At 37.1% G+C, this 19,145-nt stretch overlaps 1 protein-coding gene across 8 annotated transcripts in view; it reads left to right on the forward strand.

The window, feature by feature from the left end:
* Positions 1-19,145, forward strand: part of Grip1 (glutamate receptor interacting protein 1) — a 607,772-nt gene that overhangs the window by 429,019 nt on the left and 159,608 nt on the right. For 6 of the 8 annotated variants that reach the window (XM_042699081.1, XM_042699083.1, XM_042699085.1 and 3 more), the window contains exon 2: positions 9,548-9,628. The exons of the other annotated variants lie outside the window; for them this stretch is intronic. In XM_042699081.1, coding sequence (XP_042555015.1) covers positions 9,548-9,628 — 81 coding nt within the window. The remainder of the gene's footprint in view (positions 1-9,547; positions 9,629-19,145) is intronic. 8 annotated transcript variants of the gene reach the window in all.

Consider the following 19,145-nt stretch of genomic DNA (forward strand, 5'->3'; position numbering starts at 1 on the left):
TTATAAAACACTTGCAGGAACCAGCTTTAAATGCTCTAGGCAGCAGAGAATAGTTGGCATAGAACACGTTAGAGAAATTCAGCCAGTTTTCTCTTCTAATTCTTTAAAGGGACTGTTCTCTGCTAGAAAGATGCTTAAATAATACAGGGTGACAGACAAGTTTCGATCTTGTACATATGGATATTCAGTTTTCTTAGTACCATTGTTGAAGAGACTGTTTTTTCCAGCATAGTTTGGGTGCTTTATCAAAAACCAGATGGGCTGAGCACCGGTGACTCATGCCTATAATCCTAGCTACTCAGGAGGCTGAGATCTGAGGATCACGGTTCAAAGCCAGCCTAGGCAGGAAAGTCCATGAGACTCTTATCTCCAATAAACCACCAGAAAACTGGAAGTGGTGCTGTGGCTCAAGTGGTAGAGCGTTTGCCTTGAGCTGAAGAGCTGAGGGATAGCACCCAAGCCCAGATCAAGCCCCACAACTGACAAAAAAATAAAAAAACAGATGGTTATAAGTGTATAGATTAACTTTTGGTCCTTTTATCTATTCTCTTGGTCTTCAGGTTTGTTTTTGTGCCGATACTAAGCTGTTTTTATTTCCGTAACTCTGTAGTATAGTTGAAGATTAAAACTGATCCCTCCAGAATTGCTTTTTATTTATTATTATTATTTTCTCAGGATTACTTTGATTCTTTGAGGCCTTTTGTGTTTTCATATGATTTTTAGGATTGATTGCTCTATCTCTGAAGAGAATGACATTGAGATTTTGATGAGTGTCACATTGAATTGATAGATCATCTTTAGCAATATGGCCATTTTCATTTATTTCTGACAATCTATGAATAAAATGTCTTATTTGTATCTATTAATCATATCACTCAAACTCTAATTGCTGTTATATAAAATCAAACACAAATTCTGTCACTGTCCAAGAATATTAAGATATGGTGAAGCTTGTTTATGTGCATGTGAATGTGAATGCATACTTTTCCTCTAGTGAATGATGTACCGTGTGTGTGTGTGTGTGTGTGTGTGTGAGAGAGAGAGAGAGAGAGAGAGAGAGAGAGAGAGAGACTGGGGCTTGACTCAGGATGTGGGCATTGTCCCTGAGATTCTTTTGCTCAAATTAGCACTCTACCACTTGAGCCATAGCTCTACTTCCAGCTTTTTTGGTAGTTTTGTGAAGAGTCTCATAGTCTTTTCTGTCCAAGGTGGCTTTGAACCATGATCCTCAGATCAGCCTCCTAAGTAGCTAGGATTACAGGCATGAGCCTACTGGTGGCTGGCTTTAATGGTTGAGGCTATTTTTGCTTTCCATCAGTTTGTCATTCTAATGCTATGAACTCTTTGAATCTATGAGCATTTCAGTGTGAGCTACTAAGAATGTCAGCTGGTATAATCCGATAGGCCAGATATTTACAGCAGGTAGTCCTTCCTGCTACATAGAAAGAATGTTGAAGCCTCACGAAATTTAAATGTTTAAGGTATTAAAGTGGGATTTGACAAGGTAATAAAAATGATTCTCATGGGAGAGAGTCTATACTATCAAAATGTTGATTCCTTGGTGATGAGGCAAATCTGTAACTCCATAACTCTGCTTCATCTCTTTGATGGAAACATCATTAGGAAGAAGCAGAGACGTTATCATTTGTGGTTCAGACACATTAGCAATAGGGATGCCAGAGGCAGAAAATGTGCAATTTCATGCTCATTAATTTCAGAGAGGATTTACAAATTAACCTGGCTAGAAATACTGTTCTTCAAAAAAAGGCCCACAACAGTGTAGTTACCACAGACTACTTCCACAAGGTTGACCAGTTGTCTGGGGCCATTATAGTCCTCCTTGCACGCAAAGATCAGAGGTCTGAGTTTATGATAGAAACTCTCTTGGGTCCCAGAAAACTGTATTGCAAGGAAAAGGTCTGCAGAGCAAGTGTTTAAAATGTGCTATGGAAGATTTTTTTCTCTCATATCCCAGTCATGAGACAGGATGTAATTTCATTTTCATTTATCTTTCACTAGCTAGAGAATAGTAAGTAGCTCGAAACCATAGCCTATTTTAACCAAAAAGTATGTATTGACTGATTATTAGTCAATTCATTGGCTCTAGGTAATCCAACCTTCATTATATCAACTCCCATAATTCAGCTATTTTAGGACTCTTTAAAGATTTAAAGTAGATAGAGGGATGGCTGAATCCACTCAAAAGCATACCATTGCGAAGTTTCATTTCCATTTCAGAAAATGGTTTTGGAGTTTACTGATACCATTGGCATTCTACCAGCCTCTCTATAGATTACTGTTGCCACGGTCAGGTGGGACCTCAGGATGGGTATACTCCCACCACCTGTACAATTGCTTGTTGTTGTCGTATGAGTAGGGGAAAAGCTTTCCAAATGTTAATGTGCATATGCCTCACCAGGAGGTTTTGCTATACATAGTCTGAAGCAAAGAGTTAGGAAATAGAGAAGTAAGGGAGAAAAATAATGACATAGGCCAAGCCTATAATCACAGAAGCTGTATAGTTGGCATGCTTTTGGGCAGTAACATTTAATCCCTAAAGTGTATGTTAGCTTTTCATTTCTGCAACAAATACCTGAGAGAGACAGTTTTAAAGGAGGAAAGGTTTATTTTGGCTTACTGTTTTAGAGATTTCAGTGCATGATTTTTGGCCCCATTAGCTTGGGCAGAACATCATGAGAAGTGAGATCCTGTTGTGCAGCAAAAACTAGCATCTCACAAAAGCCAGGAAGCAGAGTGAAAAAAGAATAGAAAGGGTGGGGACCAAGGTATACCCTTAAAAGTCAGAGACCTCAGTGTCTTACTTCCTTCAACCACACTCCATCTCCTATTTTTCCCCACCTCCCAACAATGCTATCATTTTATGAAGCCGTGCAAGTATTAAAACATTGATTAGGTTAGAGTGTTTAGGATCTAATACATTTGGCAAATGCCTGTCCGCTGGCAATCATGCCTGTGAGACTCATGAGCCTTTGGGAACATACTTCGTAGTCAAGTCATAGTAAGTGACTATGTGTTTATATCTAATGTAATCAAGGACATCCTGTCATTGTTAAGGAACCACAGTGCTTTTGTTTTTAAAATTGAGTTGCGAACTATTTGGGTGACTTAAAAAAAAAAAGCAATAGACCTGGTCCCTCTAAAAATATAAAAACCATCAGTGTCCCAATCATAAAACTACAAGGAAACTTGTGGAGATCACTTATGTCATGCAGATGTGAAACAAATCACAGAAAGGGAGAGGGGAAGTAAGTGGGTGGAAGAAGAAAAATCATTTCCTAATAAGAGGGAGACCATCATGGAGCAGCTGCCTCTGCCGCCTGCCATCAAGGCAAGCTCTGATTTAAACCTAAATTCGCTCATTGAGAAAAGAGGTAAACTAACTCATTCTTGGTATCAGTGCTAACAACTCAACATTCCAAAGCAACATTGTTGAAGCTTGTTTGGACCTACATCCTTCTGAATATGAACGGTCCAGAGGACATCTTTTGCTTAGCCCTAGAAACGTAGAGTTATTTTAATAAGGAATGAGAACTCAGTATTCAAGAGAGGGTAAAGGAGGGTAAATATGGTCAAAGTACTTTGTGTACATGTGTGAAAATGGAACACTGAAGCTTGTTCAGATTGGCCTGGGAAGCAGGGATGGGAAGGTACACCAACATGACACTTCTTTGTACAATTAATTGATGCTAATAAATATTTGGTGGAGGGGTAAGAGTTCAAGAGGTGTGTGTGTGTGTGTGTGTGTGTGTGTGTGTGTGTGTGTGTGTGTCCATAGTAAGGCTTGAACCTGGCTTGTTTGCTGGCATTCTGACCATATATACCATATCTGCAACCCAACTTTTTGCTGGATAATTGGAGAGGAAGTCTCTTTAACTTTTCAGCCCAGGCTAGCTTGAATCCATAATCCTCTAGGTCTCAGCTTTCTGAAGAGGGAAAATAACAGATGTAAGCCACCAGCACCAAGCTACACATGATTTTAATAAGAAGAGAAAGATGTCGTCAAGTTCTATTGTCGAAATCATTTGGCAGTTATTCTTCAGGAAATTTTTCTTAAATTTTAGAATGTATCAGCAAATAGCAAGGCAGCTAATTGAGCTAGAGAGCAGGAGTCCAAGAGAAAGAAACATATATTAGAATATATTCACGCTGGATTGAGATAAGATGTTCACAGGACTGAACTCAGAAAAGCTTACGGTCCCTTAGCAAATTGAAGTAATTGAGCTGTTGGATTTTTGATTGGAAAAATCTGAGTGGAGTCCTTGTGGTGGGTCTTCTTTCCTCTTCCTATGGCTCTCTTTCACCAGTATACTGAGTCCATGCTGGTTCTCTCCCTAAGGAGAAGCAAACACCAGGTTCTGCTCTCAAAGCTATGAGGGAATAAGAATTCTGCAATCATCATTCCATTGGGAGTTTCATTATCTTTTATCCACTTCAGTTCTTAGTTTACACATAGTAGGCACTAAAATTTGTGGAAGTTAATTGAATTCAAGGGACACATTATCTCCTTCACAATCGATTTAGTTTGGTTCTTTTATAGAAAACAATTTCTTCTGAGTTTGTAATGACATGAACATTGTGGCATACCTATATCCCTGCTTCTGTGAAATGGTCATAATGTTTAACTGCACTGATGTATTTTCTTTCTAATCAAGAAGTTAAAGGATCCGCTAGCTTAACAGGTGCCTCAATTGTGTATAATTAGTTGCTAGGAGTTGTTTAGCATGGACTGATTAGTCTCAGCCAAAAGATGTTTTTTCTTCAACAAAGCCCTGAACACGTCCAGAAATTCCTGAGCCATAGTCAAATCACATTCCTCTGGGAAGCCTACACTCTGGGAATGGGAGAAATAAGAACTTTACTAATTGCGCGCGCGCGCGCCCGTGTGTGTGTGTGTGTGTGTGTGTGTGTGTGTGTGTGTGTGTGTGTGTGTGTGTGTGTGTGTGTGTGTGTGTGTGTGTGTGTAAGTGCCAGTATTGGGGCTTCAACTCCGGGCCTCTCAATTGGTTTTTCCACTCAAAGCTGGAGCTCCAGCTTACGCTACACTTCTACTTTCCCACTAGTTAATTGGAAATAAAGGCTCCTGAATTCTCCTGATTTGACTGGTATTTGATTGTGTTGCTTGGATCTCAGCCTCCTAAATAGCTAGGATTACATGCATGAGCCACTAGTGCCCAGCTGAATGTTGTTTGATGCCAGGCAACCATGATAGGAAAACATGAAACAACTTGAGTCCTTTTCTCTCCCAGCTCCAGCGTAGGATGTAGAGTAAAGCTTTCCCACTTAAGTGCTTACTGATGACTTTGTTAGTTTACAAACAACAACTTCATATGAAATAATCAAAACAAATGGCCTCTCTTTGTCTCTCCTATTTTGGCATTTGGGGTAGATGAAAGGGACAGCTATCTTTCCACATCCTACACAGATCACAGCATTGTTCTTATACGTATGTGGCTGTTTAAGCCCTTACTGCAATTCCATCCCCATGTCAATTCTCTGTGTTAACAGAAGGCATATTTCTTGGTCTCATGGATGTCCCTATAAAAGGACCCAGTTCTTCCTGGCTATTACCAACACACAAACCCTATGTAAGTGGGAGGCCATCATATCTCACAGTGATTAGCTGTCAAAGTGCCATTAAGAAGGTCTGGCACTTCTGATACCCTGAGATGCCCTTTTTGCCCTCTTACAGCAGTAGATCACTAGCTCAACATCTGATACTTCCCTATAGTGATTTGCAAGAGAGTTCCCTTGTTAGTATCTGGTATGAACACCAGAATTCTTTTTATCTAAACGACTGGTTTCAAAGATTATTTGATAATTCCATCTAAACTCTGAGTAAAAGTAAAATATATTTTAAAATCAACTTTATAAAGAAGCATATATTTTAAACATACAGTATTAATAATAGTACAGTAACTAACAACAGATGGGAAATGATATGATTTTTAAAGGAATTGAATGTAAACCTAGGAAAGGAAAAATGGCAGAAGGTAGGAATAGTAGTTCATATACTTCAGCTTGTTTATAATAAACGCTTTAGTTTGAAGAATTGAATACAACTTACTCATCCATCAGAACATATTGAATAAATGCCTACTATGTTCCAGCTACTATACTAGACACCTTATCTACATGTCAGTTCCTTTTTTTCATTTGACCTTTCTTTAAATTAACCATTTGTATATCTTAAGGGAACTTCAGAGTCTATTTGGTGTTGCCCCCAAAGCAAAGGAAAAATACCTTAAAATTCAGTGACTTTCATTAGGGCCATATCTTAGAAGAAAGACATTTCTTTAAATTTTTTATCTTTAAAAAAGTGTGGTAGTGGAAGGCTGGGCATGGTGCTATCTACCTACAGGCGTAGCACTTGGGAGGCTGAGGGACTGATCATGTGTTCCAGGCAATTATGATCTATATACCTAGTTCTAAGCCAGTCTCAGGAACATAGCAAGATTCTGTCTCAAAAAAGAAAAAAATGTAAGTGAAGCTGATCATATTGTTTTTATGTTACCATTTTGAAGTATTCTTTAGGCAAAAAAAAAGATGAAGAGGAAGGGAGAATGATATTTAGACACAGAAAAAGAGCTGCAATGACTGTTCCATACAGTTCTCCTGTAAGGTCTCTGCTGAGAAGGTCTGGTTGTGTACTGATCTGATACAGTCACGTGTGAGACGGTGACCTCTGAAAATCTTGTCTATCCATGAGGAATAAGATCAAAGGGTACATGGGAATAAGAACACAATAAATTGAGTCTTGACTCACTTTTAATATGTATTCTTCTATATCTCTGTAGGCCTCAGTACCAATCACAAAATCAAAGAAGAGATCATCTCTTATAAAATTATAGGAATTTGTCTTTAAATCTGCTTAAGGGACATACCAACAGACCACGATAGCTGCTTGCATTGGTTTCCATGACTTTCTGGGAAGGACTAAAAATAAACCCTGGACATTTTTGTCCTTTAGTATTCTATTGTTGAGCCATCAACTACTGATGCATTCAAGGTCTTCTTCAATTTTTGTTTTTAAGGGTTGAAACAAGAATTGACTTATAGGGCTGACATCTTCTCTGTGATGCATAGCTTTTAAGAAAAAGCTCATAATGTCTCTTCTATGTTTAAGATATTCTTTGGAAAACTTTTCTAAAACATAAAGGTTAAATTATGCCATACTTCTCTATTGCTCTGCTCTCCTTGACGTGTGCTGTGTTATTGCATGTCTGCTCCGCTTCTGTTAAGAATTATTGCTCTTATTGTGTTGACTTCAGCAAACTATTCTTAGATAATACTGAACTTATTTCAGTCTGATCCTTTGACTAATACACCTTTTGGTCTCTAGGGGATTATTTACTTTCTTCTATGTTGGGAAGGGCACTCTTGCTGCAGAGGGTCATAGTGGATTTGGAGGATGGTGATAGAAATCCTGGCCAGGTGGCCATCTATAATTCAGTTTCAACCTTTTAAGGATGAGTGTAACTAGACAATCCTAACTCTAAATGAGGAAAACTGTTTTCAAATATAAATGAGAGAACCATTTTATCAGCGTTGACTACTGTTAAGCAAACGGTAAATTTCTAAAGATATATCTCCTCAAAATAAAGGGCAGGTAACCCAAACCTCCTGGGTAAGTCTCTTTTTGCTTGTTTAGAGGGAAAAAAAAAATCTCTGTACTTGATTTAACGGAAGGTTGTAACCTTGACAAACTGAACACTGAGGAAGGCTTTTACATTTCCATGCTTCCAACTAAGAACCCGGTTGTTGCGACTTGTCTCACTTGGATCCCTGCTCTATACTCATGAATACGGTTTCTAAGTTGTGGGTAATGAAATGAAAAGTACTTTCAAAGTAATCTTGTGAAGAATCTCAGATTTTTACACTGTGCCAGTTTATTTTAATCGGTGCTATATAATGTGCAGCCTGATTATTACATTAACTCTGTGAGAAGAACACTCAATTACTCCTATGAGAGTCTTGAGACTTTTCTCATGTACAACTTAGATTTTGGTTTGTGGTTTTTAATTGTACTCAAATTTATGTTTGCAAATAAGATAGTTGAAGACCTAAGAAACTGCTTCAAAAGCAACTATGATAATGTGGTGTTGATTATTTTGGTATCTGAGAGTTGCTGGGCATTTTTGCAGAGAATATAAAGAATTGTGTGACAAATGGAATGTAAGCATGAGACTTTTTTAAGTTAATTGCAGTTTACAGCAGTGTGAATCTTTTCTTTTTGCTATTGCTTATAAAGACCTTGTTCATTTTATGAAGAAATTATAAATCATTTCAAACAGAAGTACATGTTAGAGCGTGTTAGAGAGGAAATGAATTCCTCGATATTGAAGCACATACTGCTTAGTGAGAGAATTAATATTCTCAGTTCTCGGATGATAAAGCCTTATTGAGTTGAATCTTTGTTGTATTTAATAGTTTGCTATGTCTATAGGGTTTTTAGGTCTGTTAATAGTTTTCTGCTAAAACAAGATCAGCACTAACAAATATCTTATAGCATTGCCAAAGTGATGTTTGGGTCGTCTAGTATGACCAAATATGTGTGGTAATTGTTACATTATGTTTGCTCAAGCCATTTACATGCTGTTCTTGGAATATTACAGGTTGTTACTCAGAAATCTCTTACCATATACAAATACTACCATCCAAATTAGGAAAAAGTGTTTCTTCCTATTTTAACCCTCATACTTGCCTTCCCAAATCACTGTTTCTGTAATCCAAGTCGGATGAAATCCTAAAGAAAAAAAATCACTTATAATTTGATGGACCTATTTCCTCTATGATCTTGTTACTTCGTGCCATCTCTCACTGAGCTCTGGGCCTCTGCCTTTTCAGTTGCACTTTGTATTGTTCTGCAGCTTATTTTCATCTCTTTCTAAATGAGGGCCAATCAAGCTCATTGGAATGTATGTCTTCTTTTGCTAAACCATCCTTCCTTCCCTATTCTCAACCTACCTTCTCTGGTGTTACCTCTGAGTGACCCTCTCCTTTGGCTTTTCCCCAGATGCCAGTTCATACTCCCAAGAGAAACTAACTCTGCCTTTCTTTTCCTGCAATACTAATGTTCTGTCATCTGCTTATCTGAAATACTGCATTTCACTGCCTTTGTTCTTCTATCTGATTAATTATTCTTAGCGCTCACTCACCCATTTTATTTCCTCTTTGTCTTCCTTTTATACATATTCATTGATACTTATTTATCAATGAATGTAAGCAGGCAAGTAATTTGTGTACTATTATTTACACTTCTTGCCACTTTATAAATGTCTTCTCATCCATTATAGTTTTTTTTGATCCTGACAACTCTAAGAATTAATGAGAATGTTATTTCTCTTATATAGGGGGAGAAACTGATTTTTCAGACTTGCCCCACAGCTCAGTTTAGGACTTAGGTCTACCAGCTCTTTCACTGTATCCCATCACCTCTCTCTGGCAGAAGGATTACAATCCATTAAAGATCTTCACTATGCTAGAAACTGGATGGAAATTAACCAAACCCTTCATTGTACCTTTGCAGATGAGAGTCCCTACACTAAATCCGCCAGCCAGACAAAGCCGCCTGATGGATCATTGGCTGTGAGGAGACAGAGCATTCCAGGTTAGACCTGACTGTTGGATTTTTCAGCTATTTTGCTAACTTCTGAATCCTATTATCTGTTGATTCTAAATAATTCCCCCCTGATTACTAAAAATCATGCTATCTCCGAGAGCACAGACTGCATTCTACACATTTGTTCAAACAATAGTTAAAAAATAAAAATAAAAACAGACTTCAGAAAAGCTTGGCAACTTGTGAGAATCCATCTTGTAACCCAACACAACAAAATCCTTTGTGAAAAGACTTGAATTTAAAATCAGCTTTCACTCACTTACTCTCACCTCTGTTTCCAGCGGGATAAACTTGCATGGCAGCATCTATTTATTTCCTGAGATACCCTGCAGAACAAAGGGGTTCAGAATTGCAGTAGCAGATCCTGCATGTGGAATGGAAATGTTCCCCTTTCTTCTCTTCTTCTTCAAACTTAGGTTTTCTTCCACTGGCCAGCTCTTGTAAAATTCAGGGACTTTCTTTCCTTAGGCAGATGTGATTCTGATGGTTATAATACAATGAATGGTGTCAGTGTTTTTCCCAACAAAATATTTGGAGAACTATCTTAAAATGTCTCCACTCCAAAACTTTAATCTCTTGAAGCTTTGAGTTTGCCAATAGCACTAAAGCATCTTAAGTTTTCAAATCAAGAGGGGAAGAAAATTCAGAATATTATTTGAGTTTGGTCTCAGCTACATGATTTATGAAAAATCCCCTTACGGAAGTAATGGTGCTTAAGAACAGGGTTAAAAGCACTAACATGTTTAAAGATTTATAAAATAAAATACGATGTTTGTGTAAGTAAAGTGAATACAGCCGAAGCTTGGATATGAAATTTTAGAGCTAGCCATTTCAGCAATTCAAAAGAACCAAATCGATGTCTTCTGAGTTAAAATGAATGGGTTGGCAAATCGGTCTAGTGAAGGGGAATTCTCCATTTGAAGAAAAAGCAAGGTAAGTCCAGTTTATGAACATGAACTTTGTTCATGATTCTTGTTTTTATAAGAATTACATGTAGTTATTTTTACTCTTATTCTTAAAGCTTAGATTTATTCTGAACATACTTGGCTTAGGAACAGAATATGCAGATGTTGTCCATCCTTGTTTGGGTGCTTTGAATATTCTAAAGTAATTTGAATTCTGTAATTAGATGGCATTACGCGGTGCTGAGATTTCTTCTATTTCATCTTACAAAACATCATTCTTAGTGCTGGTCACGTTTAGGAAAACTCTTGCAGTCAGCTTTGGGCTGTGTTCTCTGCTTTCTCCTTGTCAGCAGTAAGCAAGTGCCCGGGGTTTGAAGGTCAAGAATGTCACTTGTCTATCAATGCCTCTTCATTTCTGTATGCTACCTAGTACTCTGCGTCCCTCTGCTAGGAAGGCAAGAAACCCCTCACTTCCTCATGTGAGAATAATCAAGCCCCCCTGCCTGCTCATTACTTATGTTTTCCATCAAGGGTTCTCTAGTGTTACATACTAAATTAGAGCACATAATAGAACACCAGGCTAAAGTCACGACATTGTTTTTCAACTTACATATTAAGGGAACAAAGAGGATAACCATAATCCTTAGCTTATAACACACAAGAAATACTTCATTGTAGAATTTTATGTTTTATTCTTCCATTTATCAGATTTTTAACGTTCCAAAAAAAATTAAAATAAACTGCATGGATTGTTTAAATGGCCAGAGAAAACAAATGTCTTCAAGGTCTTCTCAATTATTTAAAACAGCTCAAGGAAAAGACTGTACCCACCAGAGGGCTAAGAAACTACAGTGGTTAATAGTGGATTGTTATTTAATATTTTCTTAAAGGGAAAATGAACACACTTCTTAGGAACTGCTTCTTGACTGATTTACTGACTCTTAAATTTCTGATCTTTACCACCTTACTGAAAAGTACCTAAAAAATGCATGTGCTGACCAAAGTAAAGGCGTGCTCCCAGAACCCTGGCTAAGAAGTCACTTACATCAAAGAAAAATCGAATCCAGAAGTCATGACCAGTTTCCTACCATGCCGCTCTCCATTCCTCCAAAGCCCACGATAAAGGGAGAAATGCAGAGGAAATGGGCCCATAAATATATGCTCTCTATGGTTTGCTGGAGTTTGGGCTAAAAAACCCTAAACTAGTCTGATAGACAGCATTGAACCACATAGAGCTGGAAGAACCAGATACAGGTGGATGGCTTTTGTCTCATTCTGCTGTGGTCACCTCTCAATCTTACTTGCCCCGCCAAATATTATTACCCCTATGGGAGCATGTATAAGTGGATTTAGAGAGAAGAGTACCAAAGTAAAGAAGGCCTAAAGAAAAGCCTGACCCATCCACCCTTTCCTGATGTACAGAGGTACCTTCCAAACTAGATCAGGGCAATTAAAATGCCCCAGCTATTGAAAAGCAAGCCAACACACAGAGGCTAAAACCTCCAAGGACCACAGCTTTATCTTTATGTCCCTCAAAGCCCTACTCACAGTGATTCAAAATGGCAATTTTCCCTTTCTTGTCCTACTAATGCTTGCTTTGGGAGATGGGGAGGGATCATACGGAAGGGAGAACATAGGTAGCAAGGGTTTCTTAAACTTGTGTATCCAAATGTTATGACAATGTAAGTTGATCTTTAAAACTTATTTTACAAATATAGATCCGGTGCTTCCTGAAGCAAATATTTATACAGATATACATAGATTTAAAATAAATGTTAACATGGGCTCCATTATTTCTAGGGTATAATAAACAGTAACTTTTAGCAATTATATACCAACAAGGTAACCTTGAATATTAACAGAAATATAAATTTGTTCTTTGTTCATATAAAATCCAATACCACTATCTAAACTCAGAATTATTGTAGCAATTATTTTATAATAAATCACAAACTAAATGTGTACCTTTTGTTGAATGCCAGTTCCAATCATAAATCTTTTCATCTCCCTCCTTTTCTTTTCCAAAAGAAAGGAAGATGGATTAAACATGTCTTAGGAGAAAAGTACATTTGCTTTGGATAAAGGAAAAATGAATTATTAATGCTATTTGAAAATTTGTCATTTTAATCATGTCTATTATGGCATAAAATATTTAAAAAATCTTTTCATCTACCATAAACTTTTGGAAATTTTTCATTGACAATAGTAAAAAAAATGACATACATTTCTCTGATACTGGAGTTTAAGTTAGAGACTTCATATTCTCTTAAAAGTATTAAGAACGGGCTGAGAAGGTGGCTCAGTGGTAGAGCACTTGCCTTGCATTCATGAGGCCCTGGGTTCGATTCCTCAGCACCACATAAGCAGAAAAAAATAATAAATATCTCAAATGATGAAATATTTATAAAAAAAGTATTAAGAATGCATTTTCAATGTTATTTCTGTCCATTTTTTTCATAAACAAATTGCACATATAAATGTAGTTTGAACTACTGTATATAAACTTTCTTTTTTTAGGTTTGATCTAATGCTTTTTTGTACATTTTTTATTGTAAAATTTAACAGATTATTAGTAATTTGAAGTTTGATTACTAAGGTATCTAGACATGGGTTTTATAGATTTTATAATAAATTCTTGTTTTTCCTACTCAGAAATGTAATATTTAATCATGTCTCTCTAGTGTTTTTGTGTTGGAGTCCACTGTCTCTTAGAGTTAGCATATGTTGATGTGACTTGCCTCCTCTTTCTGTACAAGATATCTTTCTTTGCTTATGTTTGACATGACAAACAATTTGGGGCCACTGACAAATACTGGAAGATAGGAAGTGCTCATAGCTAGTATGTTTTCAAACCTTGCTGTACCAGGAAAATTATCTGTATCCAGACTAAAGTCACAAAAAATGTGTAGGGGATGATTTCCCTTCTTGGAATATTAGAAATGACATTTTCAGTTTGATCATAATAGAGTGAGTTTGAGCTGAGTTTTTCTCAATTGTCATATCTAGATATTTATTTAAAAAAATAAAGCTGACAGTTTGAAATGCCTAGTAACCTAAGCTGTTATAGTCAACCTGTTAGAATACATGCAGGAATCGTCAATATCTATTGGAAAGTTAAAGCCTGGGAAAAAAAATTCCATGTCATGACATCACAGAAAACTGGCAACCTTACAATAAAGGAAGAGGATAAGAATTTTGGACATTCTGCCCTCCCTTTGTGTTCTGCATTTTCCTGTCACTATTCTATACACAGTCTAATGCTTCAATGAGCTACCTTTTCTGTATTAGAGCAGATATCTACTATGAGTTTTACACTAGGATTTTATAGCTATTCCAATATTCAGGCCTATGATGAGAATGTTCCCTGATTTGGTAGACAGATTCTACTTCAGCACTCTACTTGAGCCTCTTGGGGCAGGGGGAGGAGGAGGGAATATCCCAGATGGAAAACGAAATATTAGACTTACTACATAGGGTGCTCAAGCTATTAAGTCAGGACATGTCCAGGATCAGGAAATATCAAACTTCTGCAACGAGTACTTCTGCTTCATAGTCAGACTTGCCTGCATTCCTATAAGGATCCCAATGGGGCAAAATGTGGATCACCATCAGCAAGAAGAAAATCACTGCCAAAAATGTTTGCAGGTGTTACAGCTACAGTGTTTAAGAAAGGAGCTATATTATCTTAGTTCTTTAGCAAGACATTTGTAAGATCATAAAGTCAAGATTATTGGTGGCACAGCAAAAGTATCTACAGTTCTTCCACTCCTCTATTTGAATTATTTTTTTTCCTGTGATGCTTATCACTATCTGACATTAACTCACAAACACATAGTCATTTTCTTTCCTAGCCCTGAGATAAACTACATGAAGGCAGGTATTGTATATATCTTGTTCACTATTTTAGCTCCAGTGCATAGAATAGTGTTTAGCAATTGTTAGGTGTTCAATCAATGCTTGTAGAATGAATGAAAAACAAAGACCATCAGGCAGTTTTCTCTGGAAAGAGTATGTGGGCTTGTGGCCAATAAACTACCTAGACAAAAGCACCACACAGTCTCTGACTACCACATGTTTTCTGACTGTGGTAAATTGCAGTCTATGTTCACATTGACCTTGAGGCTGCACCAAATGTGACATTTCTAAGGAATTTGTCTGCTGCCCCAAACTAATGAATGAAATATAGGTCAGTTAGAAGCCAAAGACTATTAAAGGCCAGAGATCTCTCCTGTCTCATTTGTTTCTGTTTAAGCAGAAAATATCTGTAGTCCCCTAACACCTGAAGAGAAAGTTGGAATACATTGAACATAAAAATTGACGATATGAGAGTGATTTTACTCAACCCTTCTGTTCTAGGAAAGGGCCAAAACATGTGTAAAATCTTTCTGGAGTCTATAAATGGAACAGTACAAACTAGAGCTTGTTACTTTTCTTGGCAAGTACACAATAAGGATGTCCTCCAGAGATCTGATCCAGTTTGCTGGGTGACAGGGTTGGGTACACACTAAGTCCTCTTCAAACAGTTCTGGGTGGAAGGAGAAGCTAGATTTTTGTGTTCCGTGCTATTGTTTTCATTAGTGATTCAGAGATGTGACAGTCTATCACATTTTAACTTCTCTTGTGCTTTAGTATATGTGGCTGAAATACAATAAGTTGATACACACACAGACATGTGACTTTTCAACAGCAATGTCCTCCAATATTCAAATTAGGGTAAATTGTTTGTAATTACTTAGAACTGTATCTTGATGTTTCCCAAGACCTCAGTGTTACAGGAGTAGTGTCATTTGAGGCATGCAAAAACTCTGATGATAATAAGTGCAACTCCTAGTGTCTGAGACACATTTACAAGAAGGCTTGAGCATACATGGCCAAAAGCTACAGGAAGTTTTGCCCTTCGATAGCTTTTGCACTGAAGAAAAATTAATTCTTCCCCTTTTCAGGTTAGAGAGACCTTCAGTTCAGGGACTTTAAATTAAGTGAATTCAGGGGTTGGCGATTTAGCCTAGTGAAAGAGCACTTGATGTCACATGCAAGGCCCTGAGCTCAGTCTATAATTCTGAAAAAAAAAGGCAACTAAAACTAAATTACTTTAGGGAATTAGACTAAGTGAAAGTTGTATTGCTTAATGGACATAGGGAATGTGAATAAATGGCTTATAGTTTACTGTAGGCTGAGGACTGTCCGCCTTAAATGAGTTAAACAGCTTCCAAAATTTCAGTCACTCAATATGCCATGTACATAATTGTATTACATACCTATGCTTGCTCCATTTGTACTATAATTAATATAACTTAGTAGATTTAAATTGGCTTTTTTCCCTTAATTTTCTCTTAATCTTTCATATGTAGGAATTAATGTGCTAACTTTATTTTTCTAATATAACTTTAAAATGTTTTCAACTAAGGTTATGTGTCCCTTCAAATCATCTGTCATCCATTAATATATATCCAGCATGCTTTAGAAAATGCTGACTTGCAATGTGATTCTTCTCAGAAGAAATGACTTTGAGAATCCCAGCACTATGCACTTTATTAGTATATCAATAAGTAGTTGTTGATTTATGATGCAGAAACAGGCCATTTAAAGTGGGAGTGGAAGGCATCCTGCTAAAAAAAAAAATGGAAAGAAATACCTAAAGAAAAAGAAGACACTGAATATTATCACAGATCTTAGGGAGTGATCATAAGTCTAAGCCAATATGGAGGAGAAGAAACAGAGAAAAGATGGGATGAGGAGAGTTATGGGTATTTATGAAAGTAGCTATTTCTACTCACTGCACACCTCATCACAAATACTGAACTCACAGTTCTTAGGCATAACATTTCAATTCTTCCTTACAACAACTCCAGGAAATATACATGTTTTAATTTCCCTTTTGCAGATGAGCAGATTGAAGTGCTGAGAGCTAAAGGCATTTATTTGTAAGATCACAAGGCTAGGAAATTAGTTGCACTTGGATCAGTATGAATTGTTCATCAGTCTTGAGCACTGAGTGAAGGAGAAAGTGGTAGGGAGACTTTGAACTGAGAATGAGATGTTGAGACCTTGACTTTTAGAGACCAGTGGAGCCTCTTCCCAGTAGTATCCCGAAAGTGTGAGATACGGTAGCCTCTGGCTTCCAAGGCACATTATACTTCTCAGTCCGCACTGACTGGTGCCTAGGACCAGAGGTGGACAGATGAATATTGGGTTTGGGTCCTAGAACTCACTCATACCATTTTTTCTGTGGGTGGCTGATGGGTAAGAGGAAGTAGGAAATAAAACACAGTGCTTTGGGCTGTCCTCTAATTTATTCTACACATTTGTGATTTTCAGAACTTGCAATTCAAGGGAAAAAAATAAAATGGTACAAGAAGTCCTCTGAATACTTGTTCTGAAACTACTATCACTTTAACTGTATACTATATATTTCCTTCTTAAAACTGTGGAACAATGCAAAGCCTTAAGATTATGCTACATACATGAAATGAATCCCTCTGTGCTGTGTTGGAGCATTTAACTTTGTAAAGAGCTTTCTAAAATCAGTCCATGTGTATCTCCCATTATGAGAGTCAGTGTGAGTTCAGGGAATACTATGTAAGCATGTATGTACATATATACATATCTATTTATATTTAAATACTTACATATTTAAAATTAATGATTCTTGCATATTTATAAAAACTAGTGTGCTACATGTCAAACAGATGCTGTGGAGATTTCTTTTTCAAGTCTTGAGTGGAAGGACTTGTTGTAGTTGGTAGTTCTCTTGGTTCTCTTTAGGAATTTGACTATAGATGGTGCTTTCATGCTTTGCCTGTGTACTGTAAGCCACTATACATTCATCTCCCACTTTTCACTAGTAAATTCTTCACCATGTCGTTCATTTATTCCTCTAGCCAATTCTTTTCTTGCTCCCTAACTATCTAATAACTAAAACTATTTCTTCCCACTTTGTGATTCTGTGTGTTCATCAGAATCACTGACTACAGTCACTCAACGTGCAACTCTCCAGCACCCACTGAGAGATGGGTACTGTCCTAGATGCTAGGAATATAGATGTTTAACCAGGACTGTAAACCTCTATTTCTAGAATTGGCATGCTAGTGGACAAGTCAGACACTCAATTAAATTCTATCATAAAAATGTCCAGTATAATGTCAGGTTATTCCAAGGACAATATATGGACTTCAGCATATGAGTTGAGAATAGTCGAAAAAGAAAGGTAGAGACCATGTGTTTGAAAAGAAAACCGAGACTCCTGTAGGAGTCTTAAGAATGAGCCTAAAATGAGATATGTGTCATAATCTGGAGAAAGATGGTTCTAGGTAAAAAGAACACCAAGCAAGGTCAGAACAAGAGCTTGGCTTTGGAGAGAGATTCATAATGGCCAGGAAGAGAGAAGCAAAGGTGAGAATGGTAAGAGATGAAATTTTAAGAAAGAGATGGGGTTCCTGTAGAGTTTTCGGATTACAATAAGACTTCGGAGTTAATTGTAAGTATGATAGGAAGTCACTGCAGGCATGAACACTGATGGTTTTGTTTTAACCATCTTTCGATACTATATGGAAAATAGATTTTAAAGGGACAGGAGACCACTTATCAGCTATTATCACATTTCAGACAGGAAATGGTGATATTTTAGATCAGTTGGAGTGGAAATAGTAAATGGTTATCAAACTCTTAAAGTATATGTATTAAGAAATGTATTTGATTCCAGTGCCCCGCATCTTGTATATACAATTTTCTAATTTGGGGAGGGGAAGGGAAATAACAAAATGCTGAAATAAGGATACAGGTTGACCCATTGTAACAATGAGATGTTCAAGATACTATGTTGAAAAAGAACTTTACAACTTTGGGGGTGGGGGGGGAGTTGGGGAAGTAGGGAGGGAAGGGATGGTAGGGGAAAAAAACAAAGGAAGGGATAACAATGCTCAATAGGAAATGTACTCATTACCTTACTCATGTAACTGTAACCCCTCTGTACAATATTTTTACAAGAAACACTCACATATATATATATATATATATATTGTGTATATATATATGTGTGTGTGTGTGTGTGTATATATATATATATATATATATATATATATATATATATATGAAATAAGGTTAGAGTTACAAGTAAATATGAGAAAGAAATGAGAGAAAGAAATAACCCAAAGAATTTCTGGACATACTAGAAGAGAAAAGAAAGGAGTTGAGGTGATTATGAAGGTTTCTATTCTTAACATCCAGGTAAACGGTGGTGTCATTTATGGAAGTAGAAAACAATGGACAATGAATGAAATGGTCAGTGGAGGACAAGAGTTGGGAGCTCAGAGGAGAGATGGGTTGAAGATAGAAATTCTGGAGCCATGAACCCAAAGAGGCTTTTGCAGCTTGGGAACAGTAAAATTGTCTAGATAGTGCAGGCAGATTAGGACAAGGTCCAAGCTCTGAGCTTCCCTCAGAAGTCAGGGAAGACTCAGCCAAAGACATGGAGAAACAGAGCATGAGGTAGGTAGACAGCCAGAAGAATATGGTACCCTGGAATCCCATTTAAGAGCTATGTGTCACTTACGACAGAAAAACAGAGTCATATATTCATGCATCCACCCATCTCTATTTAC

Source organism: Dipodomys spectabilis, unplaced genomic scaffold, assembly GCF_019054845.1.
Source record: "Dipodomys spectabilis isolate Male_0828 unplaced genomic scaffold, ASM1905484v1 ptg000234l, whole genome shotgun sequence".
Taxonomy (NCBI): Eukaryota; Metazoa; Chordata; class Mammalia; order Rodentia; family Heteromyidae; genus Dipodomys; species Dipodomys spectabilis.